The sequence below is a fragment of the Taeniopygia guttata genome, chromosome 4 (genome assembly GCF_048771995.1).
Source record: "Taeniopygia guttata chromosome 4, bTaeGut7.mat, whole genome shotgun sequence".
Taxonomy (NCBI): domain Eukaryota; kingdom Metazoa; phylum Chordata; class Aves; order Passeriformes; family Estrildidae; genus Taeniopygia; species Taeniopygia guttata.
Window position 1 is genome coordinate 51,476,441 of NC_133028.1, and position 16,806 is coordinate 51,493,246.

The 16,806-nt window shown below is 40.5% G+C and overlaps 1 protein-coding gene across 2 annotated transcripts in view; it reads right to left on the bottom strand.

Annotated features, from left to right (window-relative positions):
- SMARCAD1 (SNF2 related chromatin remodeling ATPase with DExD box 1) overlaps window positions 1-16,275 on the bottom strand; it is a 40,577-nt gene extending 24,302 nt beyond the window's left edge. Inside the window, exons 1-5 of one of the 2 annotated variants that reach the window (XM_041715932.2) lie at window positions 16,101-16,275; window positions 15,657-15,880; window positions 8,561-8,732; window positions 5,200-5,377; window positions 2,183-2,246 (exon numbers count right to left, since the gene is read on the bottom strand). In XM_041715932.2, coding sequence (XP_041571866.2) covers window positions 2,183-2,246; window positions 5,200-5,377; window positions 8,561-8,732; window positions 15,657-15,867 — 625 coding nt within the window. In that variant the 5' untranslated portion in view covers window positions 15,868-15,880; window positions 16,101-16,275. Of the gene's footprint in view, window positions 1-2,182; window positions 2,247-5,199; window positions 5,378-7,583; window positions 7,651-8,560; window positions 8,733-15,656; window positions 15,881-16,100 lie in introns of those variants that run through there. The other variant, XM_030271710.4, reaches the window with a different exon arrangement.
- Window positions 16,276-16,806: the final 531 nt, after the last annotated feature.

A 16,806-nucleotide genomic window follows, 5' to 3' on the forward strand; every position in this document is an offset into this window, starting at 1 on the left:
AGAAGCTCCAAGATCTCAGACTTTAGAGAAGCATTCGTAATTATCTCTCCTGTTACTTGCTGCTACCGCTAACAAAAAAAAAAAAAAAAAAATCCCTTTTATCACGGTGACTTTCCTCATCATGATAAAAACTAATTTCTAACTGCTCAAAAAGCAATGAATACCAGACAGATTTACATGAGGCTTCAGCTCAGAAGCACACCGACCAGAAACAAATCACAAGCAGTAGGTATTACTACAAGTTCACATCTTAGACACATATTTTCAATGAGTCATATCTAATCTTCATACCTTTACAAAATCTGCACCGTTTCTTGTTTTGGCCTTACACAACTATTGAATTCAAGCTACAAATACAAGTGTTTTGTCATTTTGAAAAGACAGAATAATTCAAGGATATTATGGTCACACTTTTTTCACAAAGCTGTGCTTAGCAAAACTGTATCTTGCCTTGACCTCTCACACAGCCAACATTTCATAACAAGTAAAGCATACCTGAAACTGACACAGTTAAAGCAGATGTTCAGTAATGTCTCCTTATTTTAAAAATGTGTCCAAAATGAGGTGATTTATACCATCATTGTCAGGCATACTTATTCCTAACTAAGTATTTTATACAACAGCTGTGATTAGTGAGATTTTTGCTGCCAAGAAGATTTTTCTGTGGCTCATATTAAAAGGACATGAAACAACATTCTTAATCAACAAAAAATTGGCCAAAAGGCAGGGCCTACATACCAGAAATCAAAGTGATTTAGTTCAAACACTGAACTGCAACAAAGTTTAAGGATATACAGTATCTTAAATTGGATTAATACTTATCAAAACCCTCAAAAAGTAATCAGTCTTCCTGGAACAGCAACACTCAGTGTATTTCTCAAAATATGCCAGCCTTGTTCCTATTGCCAGTACCCAAGAATTTCCATCTATAGAATCTGACCATGCACACAGTGATGAACTCAAAATGATGTTTATATCTGGCTGGCTAAAAAAACCCCATCAAACAACACAAAACACAAAAGCATCCATTCTCTCAAATTAGTCTTAATGTTCCTAAAATTTCTTGGAAGTTGTCAAAAATCTTTGCACTTGTATATGAAAAGAAGAAAATGAAAATGCAGTAAGTACAAGGGAGAAACTAAATAAGCAAAAAATTTTGTACTTTACAAACAGAAGTAAAACAGTTCTCCCTCAGCCTACACTTCCTCCTAGACAAGCTCCAAATCCATAGGTTCCTGCATGAAAAAGATGCATTAACTACTCAAAACAACTAAATCATAAAGTGATCAGAAATAGCTTTTTCCAGCATTTCAACAAATGGAAAACCTTGGACAGCTGAACTGTAAACAGATGATTGATCTGCTTTCTAAAAAAATCAGAATTCCACTCTTCCCTGACTAACTCCAACAAATCAAAAATATAAGACAAGACTTAACCCTGGACTTGGGTGATGTGAAGGAACAAACCCACAGCCCAAGGACTATGACCCTTTAACACATCTAACACTCAGAACATATTCCCACAAAATGTGTTGGGTTTTTGGTCTAGCTTTGTTTATTTTGGTAACAGTATGAGACTGCATAAATTGTGATGCAGAACATACACCCCTAAATAAGCTCTGAGGGTTCAAAAGCATGGTTTGGGTGACGTTTTGCTAGAGAACCAGCAGGATCTGTCTAATGTTCGACTAACAGTTCTTATTCCGAATTACAAGCAGGTCTTGAAAGCAACCAAAAGAAAAAAACTGCAATGGACCTTGATACAAACAATATCTACTTATTAGTAACTACAAACCCAGTATATTTTTTCCATACTACCAGACTGCTCACCTAGAACATTACTTCTGCTGACCTGTTACTATTTGCCTCAAGTTCTGGACAAAGAAGGAACCAGCAAGAACAAAATCACTTAAGAAACCCCAAGCAAAGCAATCCTGAGCTTCACAGAACAAATTCTCCTTTCTGGTTTTATTTGCAGATTTTGGTCCACATTCTCTTTTCATCTTTCTCCCTGCAAAGCCTGCAAATTCAGCTTTGTGGTATTACAATAAACAAACAACATTGCAACTTTTAGCAGAAGCTTTATCACTTTTTAAACAGTTCCCAACCAATCTCACTGAATTAACTAGTTTCTAAAGTTTGGCTTTTGTTTTTGTCTTGTGGGGCTTTATTGTTAAACATACCTTTGTCATTGAGCTTCAAGCCAGCAGCTACTGCTTCATCCATTGTGCATGCTGATTCTATCAGCTGCAAAACAAAAAAAGGCAACTGCTAAGTGGAGAAATTTAATCCAGTTGAACAGAGGAAGACAATGCTGGATCAGCTGTGACTGAAAAACACTTTGAAACCTCCCCCCTCAAATATATATGTATTAGAAAATCAAAAAACAAAACCAAGAGGTATCAAATTAACACTTTGAATACAATGTCATTTATTAACACTTTCTTCCCTACTTCACAAACATACTCTGCAGATTTACTTAGAAGCTTTCTTCCAAAGACTATTCAATGTTCCTAACACAAAATGAGATAATAAAACCCTCTAATTTATCAACTCATAAAGTGTCTGAAAACTATTGTGATGCACAGGTCCATTTCCTGTAAGCACATGGATGAAAAGCATAATGGGCCTCAAGGTTTATCAATACATCCTTGCAGTCCTAGATTGTTCCTCCATCCACATGTAATCTCAACATAGATCTGTTTTACAAACTGCATGTTGACACTTTTAGAAGGCTTTCTGCAACTGAGGTAATGGCAACAAAAGCAAATGGCCTAAATGTTACAAATATGAAAAAAACACCTACAAAAAATGAAGTTAGGAGGAATCATGATTCTCAAGTATCAGTCTACATTTAGAAACAGCACCTTACAATTTTGCTACAATGGCACAATTTCTTTTTCAGAAGGCTCACAATTTTTTTTCCTTAATAGCCTTCATCAGTTATGTCAAGTTTGGCAGGACAGTCTACTCCAGATCTTTCATGAAGGAACAACAGATTTGCTTGATAGTCCTCTGCCCACCTTAAAAATGTTGCAGCTATGTAACTGCAGAAAAAAAAATCTGCAGTCTCCATTTTCCACAAAGTTTTGCTGATACAGGAGCTATCTTGCATTCTCCTGAAAACATACATCATCAGCCTCACATGCTGCTCAGTAGCTAAGTCACAAAACAGCAGTTAGACACATCTCACAGCATTTCTAGAAGTTACTAAGCTACAGTGAACTTTTATCATTCTTTGAATCAAATAAATTCTAGGCAGCCAAAAACTAAAAAAGATATATTCTGGACATACACAACAAATTTTAATTACAATGTTCAGGAGAAAAATTTAAAAATTCCTACTTACAACCCTTCTGTTCTTCCCAAAATAAAGGGAGCCTAAGCACAAAGCTTGATCCACTGGGAAACAAAACAAAACTCCAGCAAGAAGCACCAATAAAATGTGTGTATTTCTTCAATGCCATTTCAACAACCAGGAAACTTTACAGACTAATTTAAACACATTTAGCTTTATAAATAAAAGCTAGTGAAAGCCTTGTACAGTACTAAAGGTATTTCACTGTAACGAGCTACCATACCTCATTCGCAAAGAGTTAGCTGTAGATTTTTATGGTACGCTGTACAATGGCCAAGAGTTCCCACATCAGCTTAATCAGAATACATTACAAAAAGTTCAAACATACCCTTTGCCTCACTGGAAGTACTGAAGTCTTTGCATGTTAAATGTCATAAATGCAAGCTTGCACAGTGTTGCATCTACTGGAAGATGGCAGTGATTCCACTCCTGCATTTCATCAGTTAGCTCATTACAATAACAGCAGTTACCAATAGTTATCAATTGAGACAGCCATAATTAAGCTTAAACGTTACAACAAAGAAATACTTGAAAAATTTTCCATACACTGCAGTTCACTGTTATTGAACTTACCTGGTGGTATTTATTTGAAGTGTGTGTCTGCATATCCATTTTTATAGATATCCAAGTTCCCACATATGTGGAAACGTTACACAGCCATACTTCCCCTAAAACCTTACTTTTACCCTTTTGCTATTAACTAAACAACAATTAAGAGCTGTACTGCCAGGTTTGACAGTAGCAGGGGCTACACAGGTGGGCTTCTATTAGAAGCCACCAGAAGCTTCCCTCACATCCAAGAGAGCCAGTGCCAGTCAGCTCCAAGACAGTCCTGCTGCTGGCCAAGGCCAAGCCATCAGTGACAGTGGCAGCACCAGTAGATAACAGTTATAAAGGAAAGGGGGTAAGGAAATGGGGAGGATCAACACACCTGCAGCAGGAGAGAGGAAGGAGAATTCATGAGAAAAATGACCCTGCAGACACCAAGGTCAGTGAAGGAGGGGCTGGAGGTACTCCAGCAGCTGGAGCAGAGATTCCCCTGCAGCCCACAGAGGGGGAGGTGGAGCAGCTGTGGTAAGGCAGCTGTGTCCCTGCAGCCCATGGAGGCCAAGGTAGAGCAGAGATCCACCTGCAGCCCGTGGAGAACAGCACAGCAGAGCAGGTTCATGTCTGAAGGAGGCTGTGACCATGTGGGAAGCCCCCCCAGAAAGCAGGCTCCTGGTAGGACCCATGGAGAGAAGGGCCCATGCTAGAGTAGGTTTGCTGGCAGGACTGGTGACTCTGTGGAAAGGACCCACAATGGACCAACTTTGTTCGTGAAGGACTGCATGCCATGGAAAGAGATCCAAATCTGGAGCAAGGGAAGGGTGTGATGAGTCCTCCTGCTGAGGAGGGCTGATTAACTGACTGCAGTTTCCATATCTAATTCCCAGGCACTGCTGGTGTAGGGGGAAGGAGGTAGAGAAATCACAAATGCATCCCAAAAAAGGGAGGGGTGGGGGGAAGGTGTTTTAAGATTTGTATTTATTACTCATTACCCCACTCTGATGTGACTGATAATAAATTAAATCTTTTCCACAAGTTGAGTCTGTTTTGCTCATGACAATAACTGTGGAGTAATCTCTCCATGTCTTTATCGTGATGCATGAGCCTGTCATTCTATTCTAGTCCCTGTCCAGCAGAGAAGCAGAATGACAGAGCAGCTTTAGTGGGTACCTAGCATTCAGACAGCATTACTCACCACAAGACTGTACCCTGTAATGAAGTCAGAAGCTTAGAAAAACTGCCTATAAAATCCTATAAATAATCATCAAAATAAATCAAAGAACTGAGCATTATTACTTTTAATAATTCTTGGTCACTTCTCTGGGGAAAACGTTCCTTCATTGTTTGCAGCTTTGAGTCTCTGGTATCCTTCTCTAAATGCTCCTTCACAGCTGGCTGCTGCTCCCCACCATTTACAAGTGCCAGCTGGGACATTTCCTCCTCAGGCTGGTCATCATCATCATACAGTTCAGAGCTGCAATGCACAGGGGAAGAAAAAAAGAATTAAAATTTATTTTTGTTTATGAATGTTTTACTCTACCAGAACATTACTGTAAACTAACCCACCAGGATTGCACAAAATGCATTGAGATGCATTCAGTAACACTGAATCAACTTGTATGCAAAGGGATACCTCTACTCAGGACAAAGCCAGGCATGTAACAAGTACAGTGTCCTCTTTGCACTAATGAACTTCAATTTGACAAAGGAAAGAAGAAAGGAAGAATGGACCACGGAAATACCATTACTTACCCCCATATTGTGCTAAAAAAGGTTATTGATAATTTAATAACAACCACCTTAATACAGTTTAGCTACTTGAACAGTTTCAGCTACTTGAATTACATCTGACTACTACAGTTTATTTTAAACAGCCTTGCTAGTGTTCATTTGCCCAACAGATGAACACACATGGATTAGGTTCTTTGTAAACACTTCCCAGGAGCAGTAACAACTCTGTCCTAGCTCTCAGCTAGAAAGAAAATTCAAAGCTCCTTGTGCAGCATCTTAAATGCATAAATATAGGAAGAGCCTTTCTGAAATAAGTGTATTCTGAATTTACTGAAAAACTGATTATTAGAGCTAATTTGCAGGAAAAGCAATCCCTATGTATCTTTCAGGGTATTGAGTTGCACAGATAAGACTGAACCCAAGAACAGGTCTCCCATCCTCCTTCCTCCCAAAGACACATAAAAACGTCCTTTTGGGAAGGCAAAATTAATTGAACCATACGGAGTTTGCCATTTAATCGGGATTTCACCATCAGAAAGGCCTGCCTGCAGGTGTCTCTACATAAATATAGGTAAAAGAGTAAAAATAAACCTGTTTTTCCTCACTATGTCTTTCTTTAGCAGTTGCAACAGGTAGATTGCACTAGAATTCTGGAAAAAAATTGCTACATGTCACATACATAAAAGATACATACATGTAACTGTTTATCAAAGGATCCTTTTCTCCCTTTTCAAAAGGCACATACAGCTACCAGGACTCTCTGCTTGTGCCTCTTAAAAGTAAGTAAGTAACAAGAGAGAATCCACATTATTCTTCAGCTCACCAAGGCATTGAGTTGTAAGCCTCAAAACATGAATGCTGCTTTCATTTAAAAAAAAACCTTAATGAAATAGCATACTAAAATCTATTGGCATTTTTCTGATCTTTTTGCCTTGGTAAGGAAGAAGGGTTTTTTTGGTTTTTTTTTTTTTTTTAAAGTGCATATAAAAAAAGAAAATCCAAATGAAAATGGTGACACTTCAATTATCCTATCCTTTCCTATCCAGGAATAACATCTAGACACTTGTCAACAAAGCCAGAGTTGCATACATCATAAATCTTGTCCTCTGTGTATAATCACATTCTTATCAAGCATAAAGAAACACTCATTTAACTGCTAAGCAACTCTGACCCAAAAGACCTTGTGTTAGATTCTGCTTTCTTTTCCAGACAGCAACCCTCTGGTAGCAAAAAGTCACAGCACACTTTCTTTAGGAAACATGTGTTTTCTACTCTAAACTGTCTGCTTTCTGTTCTGTGCCTTGTTCAGAATAACGGAAGCTAGGATACCCTGCAAAAAGGAAGTAAAACCCAGAAAAACACCCCAAAATAGGCAACACATGCACTAAAATGCACAATGCAGACAATGTATTGACTGATTCCATGCAAAGCCAGACTTCAGCACAAGCCAGAGCTCCTAAGCCTGGAGAGATCTCAGCTAACTCCTGCCAGACTCTCCATTTGTCACAAGAACAGCCACTTGTAACACAGCTCCGTGGGTTCTGTACACATCAGTCAGCAACTGAGTCGGCACACTGGGACAGTGTTGGGGACTGAGGTGCCTGGTGGCTACACAGGAATACTGAGGAACACAAGAGGATGTAGTCTCATGTTCATCAATCCCACTAGGGAGTCACCTTGCTGTCCATCTCTTGCTTCCAGCAACAGCAACACAGTATAGGAACAGCAAGCAGTGGCTCTGCAAATTGCATCCTGGATGGCTTATCAGCATCAGCTCCATATGATACAAAACCACTTGAACTGCTTCCAGGTGGGACTGATCCCAGAAGCAGAGTAACTATATTTACACAGCACCACACACAAGCCAATTTGATGCATGCAACTAGCTGGCTATCTCTGTCTCCTTGCACAACCTACAACTTCAATCACAGGCAGAAGCAGGAGCTCACTTGTAACTGCTAATATTTTTCTCCTTTTCAAGTAGCTGCCTTAAGTTGAAGCTTTGGGGGGCAAACACTAAAAAAAAAAAAAAACAAACAACACAACATCAGAATTTCAGGTAACAGCAGCAGGAAAATGCATTACTTCACTTCTGCTGTAAACCCCCCATAACTCCATGCTCTGTATAGGACTGAAAACCTGACAAGAGGCAATACCTGTTAAGGCTGCAATTCCCATGAAAGTTTTCTGCCCATTAATTCAACTAGGCTATCAAAAAAGCAGGTAAAACCATCCCGTTTTGCTTTGTTCTTTTGCACAAGAACATCTAGAGGGCACAATTACCACACAGACATACAACTAGCAGGGGTTCCTTTAAACTGTTGCAAATGGCTGCAGATGTCTATCTTGTCTCACCTGTTTTCTCAACATTGCCTTTTTAGCACACATACAAGCGACTCCTCCACAGTCACTCTTCCTTCCGGGCCCATTTAAAAATATAAATCTCCAAATCACTCAGGGAAGAAATAGCTTTCACTATTCATAGGAAACACACCACACAACTCATACTTAAGTTCACCTCAGAACTCATATAACACACTGAAGCTCTATTTGCTTCCCTGTCAACTATAGCTGCCTATCCAAAAAAAAAAAAAAAAAAATCAACTCCAACAGTTTAAAATTAGTAAAGCAAGTGTTAAGTGTTTTATGATTAAGTTTTCAAGTTGCACTAAAAGGATTTCAGAAGGGCAAAGGCACAAATGTGTAAATAAACAAATATCACACGTTTCAACATCACAGAACTCCTCCCTCTGATAAAATGTTTTAGCAGGATACTTCTTCCCTGGAAAACCAGTAAAGTTTAGTTAGGGGCAGCTGAATCCCAAAGGAGCAAACAAGAACACAACCTAGGCTCTGGTTTTCAATTCAGTGTTTGAACTTGGAACACCCCTGAGGGTGCAGAGACAGAAGCTGGCTCAAAGCGTACTTTAAGACCACCTCTCTCCTCGGAGCCCGGGTTTCTTTGGCAGCACTGACGTTTCTTGGCTCCTCATCCTCACTGTCAGACAGATCGAGGAAGTGCACTCCTCGCTGGCGCTTGAAGTAAGACTCTTTCTTTGTCCTCTGAGCTTCAGGAGTTTCTGGGATGGTGGAATACTCTGTGGAAGACATTTCAATAGGAGAAAAAAGAGGAGACAATGACTTACGGCTTCAAATATTTATTTGTACTTAGAGCATCAGGTAGCTGTGATTTTTTTCAGAGACACGACAGCCATTAAACAGAACTCACCTTCTCATGCACAGAAAATTCCTGTCAGCTGCATTTCTTAAAGTGAGAACTTACTTGGCAAAGGATCTTCAGGCCTCTTACATCAAACAACTTTTATACTACAAAGTTTAAGAGAATGTGTATTTTAGGTTAATAACTATTTGAAAATAAATAAATACTTATTTTTAGATAAATGAATAAGGAGCAAAGTCCTCTGAACTACTTCCAGGCCAATGAAAACATGGATAGAAACATAGGCATATTTCTTTCTTTTCTCTACGAAGAGAGAAAAATTGATGCACAGAGCAGAGAACATGACAGCTGCAGAGAGCCTTTTCTGTATGAAAGAAATCTTGTGGGAAATAAATTTTAAATAACTCACTGTGGCAGCACTGAAGAAAAAAAAAGATAAATCCTAGAAGTACAAGATATTTGCTGACACAGGAAACTGCACAGGTTTTGAAAGGCAAAGGCACCCAATAAACTAAAAACAATATGGTACCAAATGTTACAGAGTACACTACAAAAAAAGAAGAAAACTTTAAAATGGAGCTTAATTAAAGGGTTAATTAAGTTAAAGGGGATAGAGGTGAATGTAACTCAGTGTCTATGAGGAAACATCAACAAGGATTTAGTGCAAAAGAGCAATCATTGAAGCCTTCAGACTTCAGGTTGTTAAAGAAACTTCCAACCACTTAGGAGCCACTCTGGCAGCAGCACCTCAGCTGGGACCAGGACCCCTTTAGAGCTACAGATCCCATTCACAGAATCACACCAGGTCTCCCAGAGCACTCTCATATGTCCAGATCCCTGGTATCATTTAAGCATGTGCATTTACAAAATCACAGCTCTAGCTGGTGCCTCTGAAGGGCAATTCCCGCAAAAAAAATAAATCCTAGGATTTTACATCCTCACAGTCTAAGTGCAGCGAAGTCTGCAGTCATCAACTCCTGAGTGCCCGAGGCCCTGACAGGGGTCAGCAGTTCCCTGCCACTTGCCTGGGGTTCTCCACACCCACAGCTCAACCTGCAGCCACACACCAAGTGACCTGCACTGAATGGATCCTTCAACAAGATGGCCTTAACCACATGCAAATCCAGATAAGGAGCTTCTGGAAAAGCTGTGTTTTAGTGATACTACTGTCACTAGAAGTCCTCATATAAAAAGATCTTAAATTCTCATAGCACAAAGAAAGGATCACAGGCATCCTCTCCTCTCTAACACACCCATCCTTTTTTAAAACTCATGGGCTTGTGAATGAAGCAGCAGTGGTGCTGCTAACTCTAGAACCACAATTTTGGCTGGAAGGTAGTTTCTTCTGTCTCCATTCAGTAATGCAGAAACTTGCTGAGTCAAATTGCTAGAATGCAACATTAGTTTGCAAAGCTGATTTGCCAGAGACAGCAGACACAGATGAAGCTAGACTAAATTAATCTGATAGTCAAATACAGAAAGGAGCTACATGGTGTCCAATTCCCTCATATGTGATAAAAGACCTAGTTTTAGTTGAGTTATCAAAATCTAAGTCTTTTCTATCACTTTCAAAACACAATATAGGATTACGGTAATGATTCTTAGAAGAGGCAAAAGTCTCACTTTGCAAATGAATCTTGTTTTGAAAAGCCTATACACATGCAAATTTAGGAATGCCTAAAAATTATTAGTTCTGAAGCAGTAGTACACCGTTCCAAGACGGACCTCCCTGCATCCAAGATCAACATGTTGGCAGTGGAAGCCTCCTGAGCAGTACCTTCTTCTATCTGTCCGTTTTAGGAAGGAGATGCCTTGTTCTTGATGCAGTTGCTTCATCTGAAAACTGATAAAGTTTTGAGACGAATACAGGAGAGGAGCAAAAGAAACCTTTGGGAACACTATGAAGTTGGGTTATCATGGCAAAGGCTATCACAATAGGATAGAAACACAAAATGCATTAAAAAAATGCAGTTCAACATCAAAACGGGTCTCAAGAAACATGAGAATTTCACATCTACACTGAATTAACTGAACAGATCAAGGCAGTTTTCATGGATCTTCACCTTAGATTAAACTAAATTTCAAACAAATTCCCCTTGCAAGCAGTGTGACACAGAAAGGACAGCTGCTCATGACAAGTTTGCTAAGAGGCATCCTTACTGAATTTAAAGGAAAAACACACAAAAATATGATAATCTTACAAGTAATTTTATTCTTTACAGTATAAACCTTAGACAAGATTTATATTTAAATAAAAAGTATTTACTGTTTCACTTAGTGATTTCTCATTCTATTTAGCAATTACTGTCCTGTCTTCATGACAGCTCCTAACTCCCATACTTATAAAATGCTGAGTTACCTGGGGAAAAAAAGAAGCATCCTTCCTCTCAAAAAAAAAAACCCAAAAAAACCAGCCCAGTCTTCTGCCCTTCCTCCACCTATTCTACTGAACAGCATCCCCTACTAAGTGGGGGGGAGCAGAAATCACACATGTAATAAGGAGTTCCTCATATTTAGAGCAAACTGTAACCTTGTAGAGTAGTAAAAGACTAAAGTTATTGCCACAATACGTAATTCTTGGAGGCAGAATTTTCTGATTACAGGCAATTCAAATGAACTATTAAGGAATGCCTGCAATCATAAGACCGGCTTTCGACTTTGAGGCCAGAAATAGGAACACTCATAAGCATCCCTACATGCACACATTAACATCAAAACCAAAACCTAACAATAACCACCAATTTTTGCTATCATTAAAAGAGAATACACTACCCTGTAATTCTAAATACAACTTCCTACACAAATCATACACCACACTCAGAGAAAGCCAGCTTCTCTCACAAGTGAAAACAAAGGTAAAACCAAAGGAAAAGCAGAGGCAATACTTAAGAGGCTTACCACATTCACTAACATTGTCTAACAAGCCTTGTCAAATAGAAAGTAACTTCACCTAGTTTTAGAAAGCAGTATCAAGCACATGGTGCCCAAGTCTACAAGGTAATAAGTGTTCCCTTTTCAAGGGAAAGTCTTTTCCATTGGCTAAAATAATCTTAAATGTCAGTATAATTCTAAAGTACTTCTTAAAGCAGCCCTTTTTAAATGATGATTACGTCAACATATCTTCCCATGAACCCTTAGAAAACTTCACTTGATATTGCAGACATCACTATTTTCCAGAAATACTCTTAAGTAGAATTACACCCTACAAACTGAGACATAAGCAGACCTGCTCAGATCAGAGATAAAATGACACAGGGAAAAAAAAAGAGCAGTCCAATGCCAGTGAGCTCTGAGCATTATAATCTCAAAGTGTAGCCATTCAGGATACATATTCATACAGTACAGAGAGGATATCAACAAAATCAGTCATCAATAATGGGGTTACGCATTGTAGTTTAATTTCTTTTACAACTTTTCTTTCAATTCTTTTTGGAAGCTTTGTAAGCATGCTCTCTGAGACCAGAATAAAGGCATCATTTTGAAATTCATGTCGGCAATTATTCTAATTTGTGCAGTTCTGGTACAGTTCTGCTCCATTTCTACAATTGTGTAGAATAATCTCATTATCTTAGTACACTGAGTTAATTACACAATTAAAAACATCTAAATGAAAGAGTCTTCACTGTTTCCTTAACAGAGTAAGAGATTCAGTAAACATTACTATTCAGTAAATAATACTAATTTGCATTAAAAACTGCAATAAGCCACTCCAGTGTATTTTTCCAACTCTTTTTAGAGACATCTACCATATATAATTTGGTAACTGTCTCTGGTCTGTCTCAGCAAATGCAGCCCAGAATTATTCCCTATAACCTGGCTGAAAAGCCACTGCAGGTCTCCGTAATTTTGAATACAGACAAGTGTACGAAGATGACCAATTCTTGTGGCCATCACACCACAAATTGCTTATTAAAGCAGAAGGGATGCATGTTCAACACAAAGAACAAGAAGCATTACCTACAGACATAAACGGGGTACAGAATCATGTACCAATATTAGTTTGTTCTGGGAAAACAAAAATAGAGAAAATAGCTGAAAAGATAATGGTGGCTCATGCCACAACAGACATCATCTGACTATATTTTTTGAAGATGGATGACATTTAGACAATCCTATACTTGTTAGAGGTACATTTCAGGGCACTTGATAAAACAGAAATCTGAAGCAATCTCTCAAAATTATACTGAACGATTTGTGCTCCTGAAGGGCAAAGATTATTAAATTCTTTTTAGATACACACAGTGGTTGCACTATACCAAAGCTGGTAGCAAAAAAATAAAAAACCCCAAGTTGTTAGCTATTTAATGGCATTTTTGTTTGTATAAGTGAAATAAAGATCACCCTCTTCTTTCCCCAGTTTCTTGTACCAGTATTTTGTTAATCACTTTGTCTTCAAAAGAAGTCTGAGTAGCTGTTGTCCTCGATGCAGTGAGCATTAGGGCAAGTTATTTTTGGTGAGCCTCGTGTAAACTGCTTCTCATACAGAACAACTCCATAGTATGACCTGTTGGTGCAGTCAGCAGCAGAGAGTACACAGTGACATAAACTCAGCTTTGGGCCTTTCCATGACCATTCAGAAATAACAACAACAACAAAAAAAACTGACTTTTATTTGACCCAAACCAAAAATTGTGTCTTCCTGATACCAATTAGGAAACAAGGAGGACAGGCATCTGCTTATCAAATCTACATTTAAGTGCCTCATATCATGCAGACAATATCTAAGTGCTTTGTTTTTCATTAAATTCCGTAGATGTAGAAAATGTGATTTCATGTCTTAAAAGGCTATTAATTCTTTAAATAGGTAACATAACATTGATGTGCACATAAGTGGGAGAAAAATTCAGTAAACCACTCGATCTTCTTTAAACATTCAGTATCTGTGAAAGATGAAGCATTATGTATATGCAGAGCACTACTAATTACATCTCAATTTTAAATGTTAATTAGTGCCCCAGTTCTACACCAGCATCTGTGTCCATGGATGCTTATTTGAGTTGGATACCTGCTGTAGTTTTGCCTCTTCTTGCACTCTACCCTGTTTCACTGTTCGCTACTACCACCTCCCACTAGTTTTCCTCACAACCACTTAGCCTCACATTACACATCTTTTAGGTTGGCCTTCATCTTTCTTTTTATTACCTTGTATCTAAACTAATGCCTCTAAATTGGTATTACATTCCTTCTCCACAGTCCTACCCCTGCAGAATTTAAGTCAAGGGAAACCAGCATGTTGAAAAAACAAGCACTGAAATTTGTTGGCAGTTATGGTCTAGCAACATGCTTACACTGACAAAGCCCACAGGCAGATTAAAGGAAGAAGTATAACATTAAAATAAAGTAAATAAAAAAATAAAGTAAATCCCCAAAACATGAAGCCACAAAACAAGCAGCACCATCCCTTACTGCAGAACTACATTCACAGTTCAAGAAGGGCCCCTGCATTCGGTAACTCGTCCACAGCACAAGACAATGATTTACCACAAACAGGAAGGGAACACCTGTTCCAAAGTGCACTTCTCCAGAGTGCCCATTCTGCCATACAAGCATTACAAAGGCACATCAGCAGAAACCAGAATTAACAGCTGCCTGCTTCTTTAGAGTTCTCCCTGTCACCAAAACATTCTTTGTAAGTGGACAGGTTACTCAGTTCCAGACTGACAACTTATATATTTTATATATTTTAACAAAGAACGCTGCTTAATATTTACTAAAGTAAACACGAGCACTCCAATCAACTGAAAACAGTCAAACCTACACTAAACCAAAATTTAGGGCAAAGTAAATATCCACATCTTTAATTCTGACTTGGCTCAGTTTTAAAAGAGAACTCCTTGTACATGAATGGTTCTCTGTTATCATGCAGATAAGGTATTGTGAAAAACTGCCCTGCACCAAGGGAAAGCCATGTGCAAAAAATGTAGTTAAACAACCAGAAGACACATTGTTGTTTCATTTTTTAAATACATGCATAGTCATACTCTGTCTGATCTCTCCAATAACACCTGTAGTTCAACAACTATACCACAAGTTACATGGCATGTCTGAGAAGTACCAAATAGCCAGCAGGAGATACTGTCTGTTTTTCAAATCTTACTCCCTCAGTAACAGGAAGGACACACAGGTGAATGTGATTACACAGCCAACAGTAACTTCAGTCATTAGTATTAACCAGCAAATCTAAACAGGAACAACAAATCCCTACTGTCTCAGCCAAAGGAAACTAACACGCTACAACACAATCAAGTTTTTCACATTTCCATGAAAACCCCTAGCTTCTGCCCCAAAAGAGGACAAAAACGACACCAAAACCTTTAACACAGCTTCTGAGAATCAGTACCAGGTCTCTCAGCTCTTTACAAAACCAGGCCCAAGTGAAAAGAAACTGTTCCCTTTCAATTCCATCTGTGATGCTCCACGATGCGTTAGCCAAGGACTCTACTCAGAAAGCTAAGTGTTGTATCTATCAGACAAATAAAAACCTTCCTTGAAAACACTGAAACATTAGCATAAAATAAGTATCAGTAAATAGAGTTTACAAATAGAAAAAAACGTAACACTCTTTCAACATTTAATTTGAAACATACTTCATCAATTGAAAAAACCAAGTTATTTCAGAAGGTTAACACCTTGCCTGTAAATGCACAAGTTCAATTAGAGCACACACTTCTACAAATGAGGATACTTTTGTGGAAATTGTTGTGAAACGTTTGCCCAGAAAAACACTTTTGTAAAACAAGCAAAGAAGTCAAAACCGAAAATGACAAACACCAAAACAAAAGACAATTACTTTATTTCTAGAAATTAAGTACTTAGGCTGCATGCAAAACACCTGACTCACCAGTTCTCTCTGACAGGTCCGAAGCCGGAGTGTCTGGCCTCTTGTTGTCATCCGCACCTTCCTCCTCACCCCCCGCAGCAGCACGGAGCGCGGCAGCAGCCACAGGTGCCACAGGTGCCTCCGCGCAGGCCGCCGGCGGGGACGGCGACACCTGCTCCGCGCCCTTCCCCTTCCTCTCGAAGCGGAACCGGTCCAAATTGTAGAGGCTCATATTCTCAGCCTTTCTGTGGGGAAAGCCAGGAAGGGGAGAGAGCCGGCAGGGCCCGTCTAACACAGACAGGAAAATGCAGGCGAAGGGACCGGCCGGCGGTCCCACAGGAACGCGAGGCCAGGGGCGCTGCCAGGCTCTGCCTGCCCGTCCACCCTCCCTCTCTCTCTCCCTCCCTCTTCCCCGCGCTATCCCGGCCTGCCTCCTCATCTCGGGGCGGCGGGCCCCACACGCACCTGTGGCGCAGCGGGACGGCGGGAGAAGGCGGGAGGCAGCAGCGGCGGCGGCCGACAGGGCAGAGCCGGGCCGGGCCGGGCCCCGGGCAGGAGCGCGGCCGGCGGGAGGGCGGGATGAGGCCCGGGATGAGGCCCGGGATGAGGCCCGGGCAGCGCGAGCAGGGCGCGCTCCCCTCCGCAGCGGGGAGCGGGGCTGCCGGCGCGCGGGGATGACGTGACGGCCGCCCCCGCCAATCGCCGGGCCCGGCCGGAGCGCGCGCGCCTCTCCCCCGGCGGGCGGCGCTGCCCTGAGGGGACGCGGGGACACCGGGGCGGGAGCGGCTCCGCGGGCTGAGGGGCGCTCATGGCCCCCGCGACAGAGCGGGGTCGCGGCTGCCAACTCCAGACACCGCACCAGTGACGTTTGGGATTCCAGATCATCGCGTGTTCACATCCCGCCCCCCACTTCCAAGTTGAAAAGTTTGGGTGGAGAACCGCGTAAAGACCATCATAGGAGATCTGGAACTTTAAAATAAGGGGTCGTGCAATCGAAGAATAGTTTGGGTTGGAAGGGTCCTTAAAGCCCCTGCCATGGGGCAGGGACACCTTCCACTAGACCAGGCAAAAAAACTCCATCCAACCTGGCCTTGAACACTTGCAGGGATGGCACATTCACAACCGCTCAGGGCAACCTGCTTCAGTGCCTCACCGGGATCACTGTAAAGAA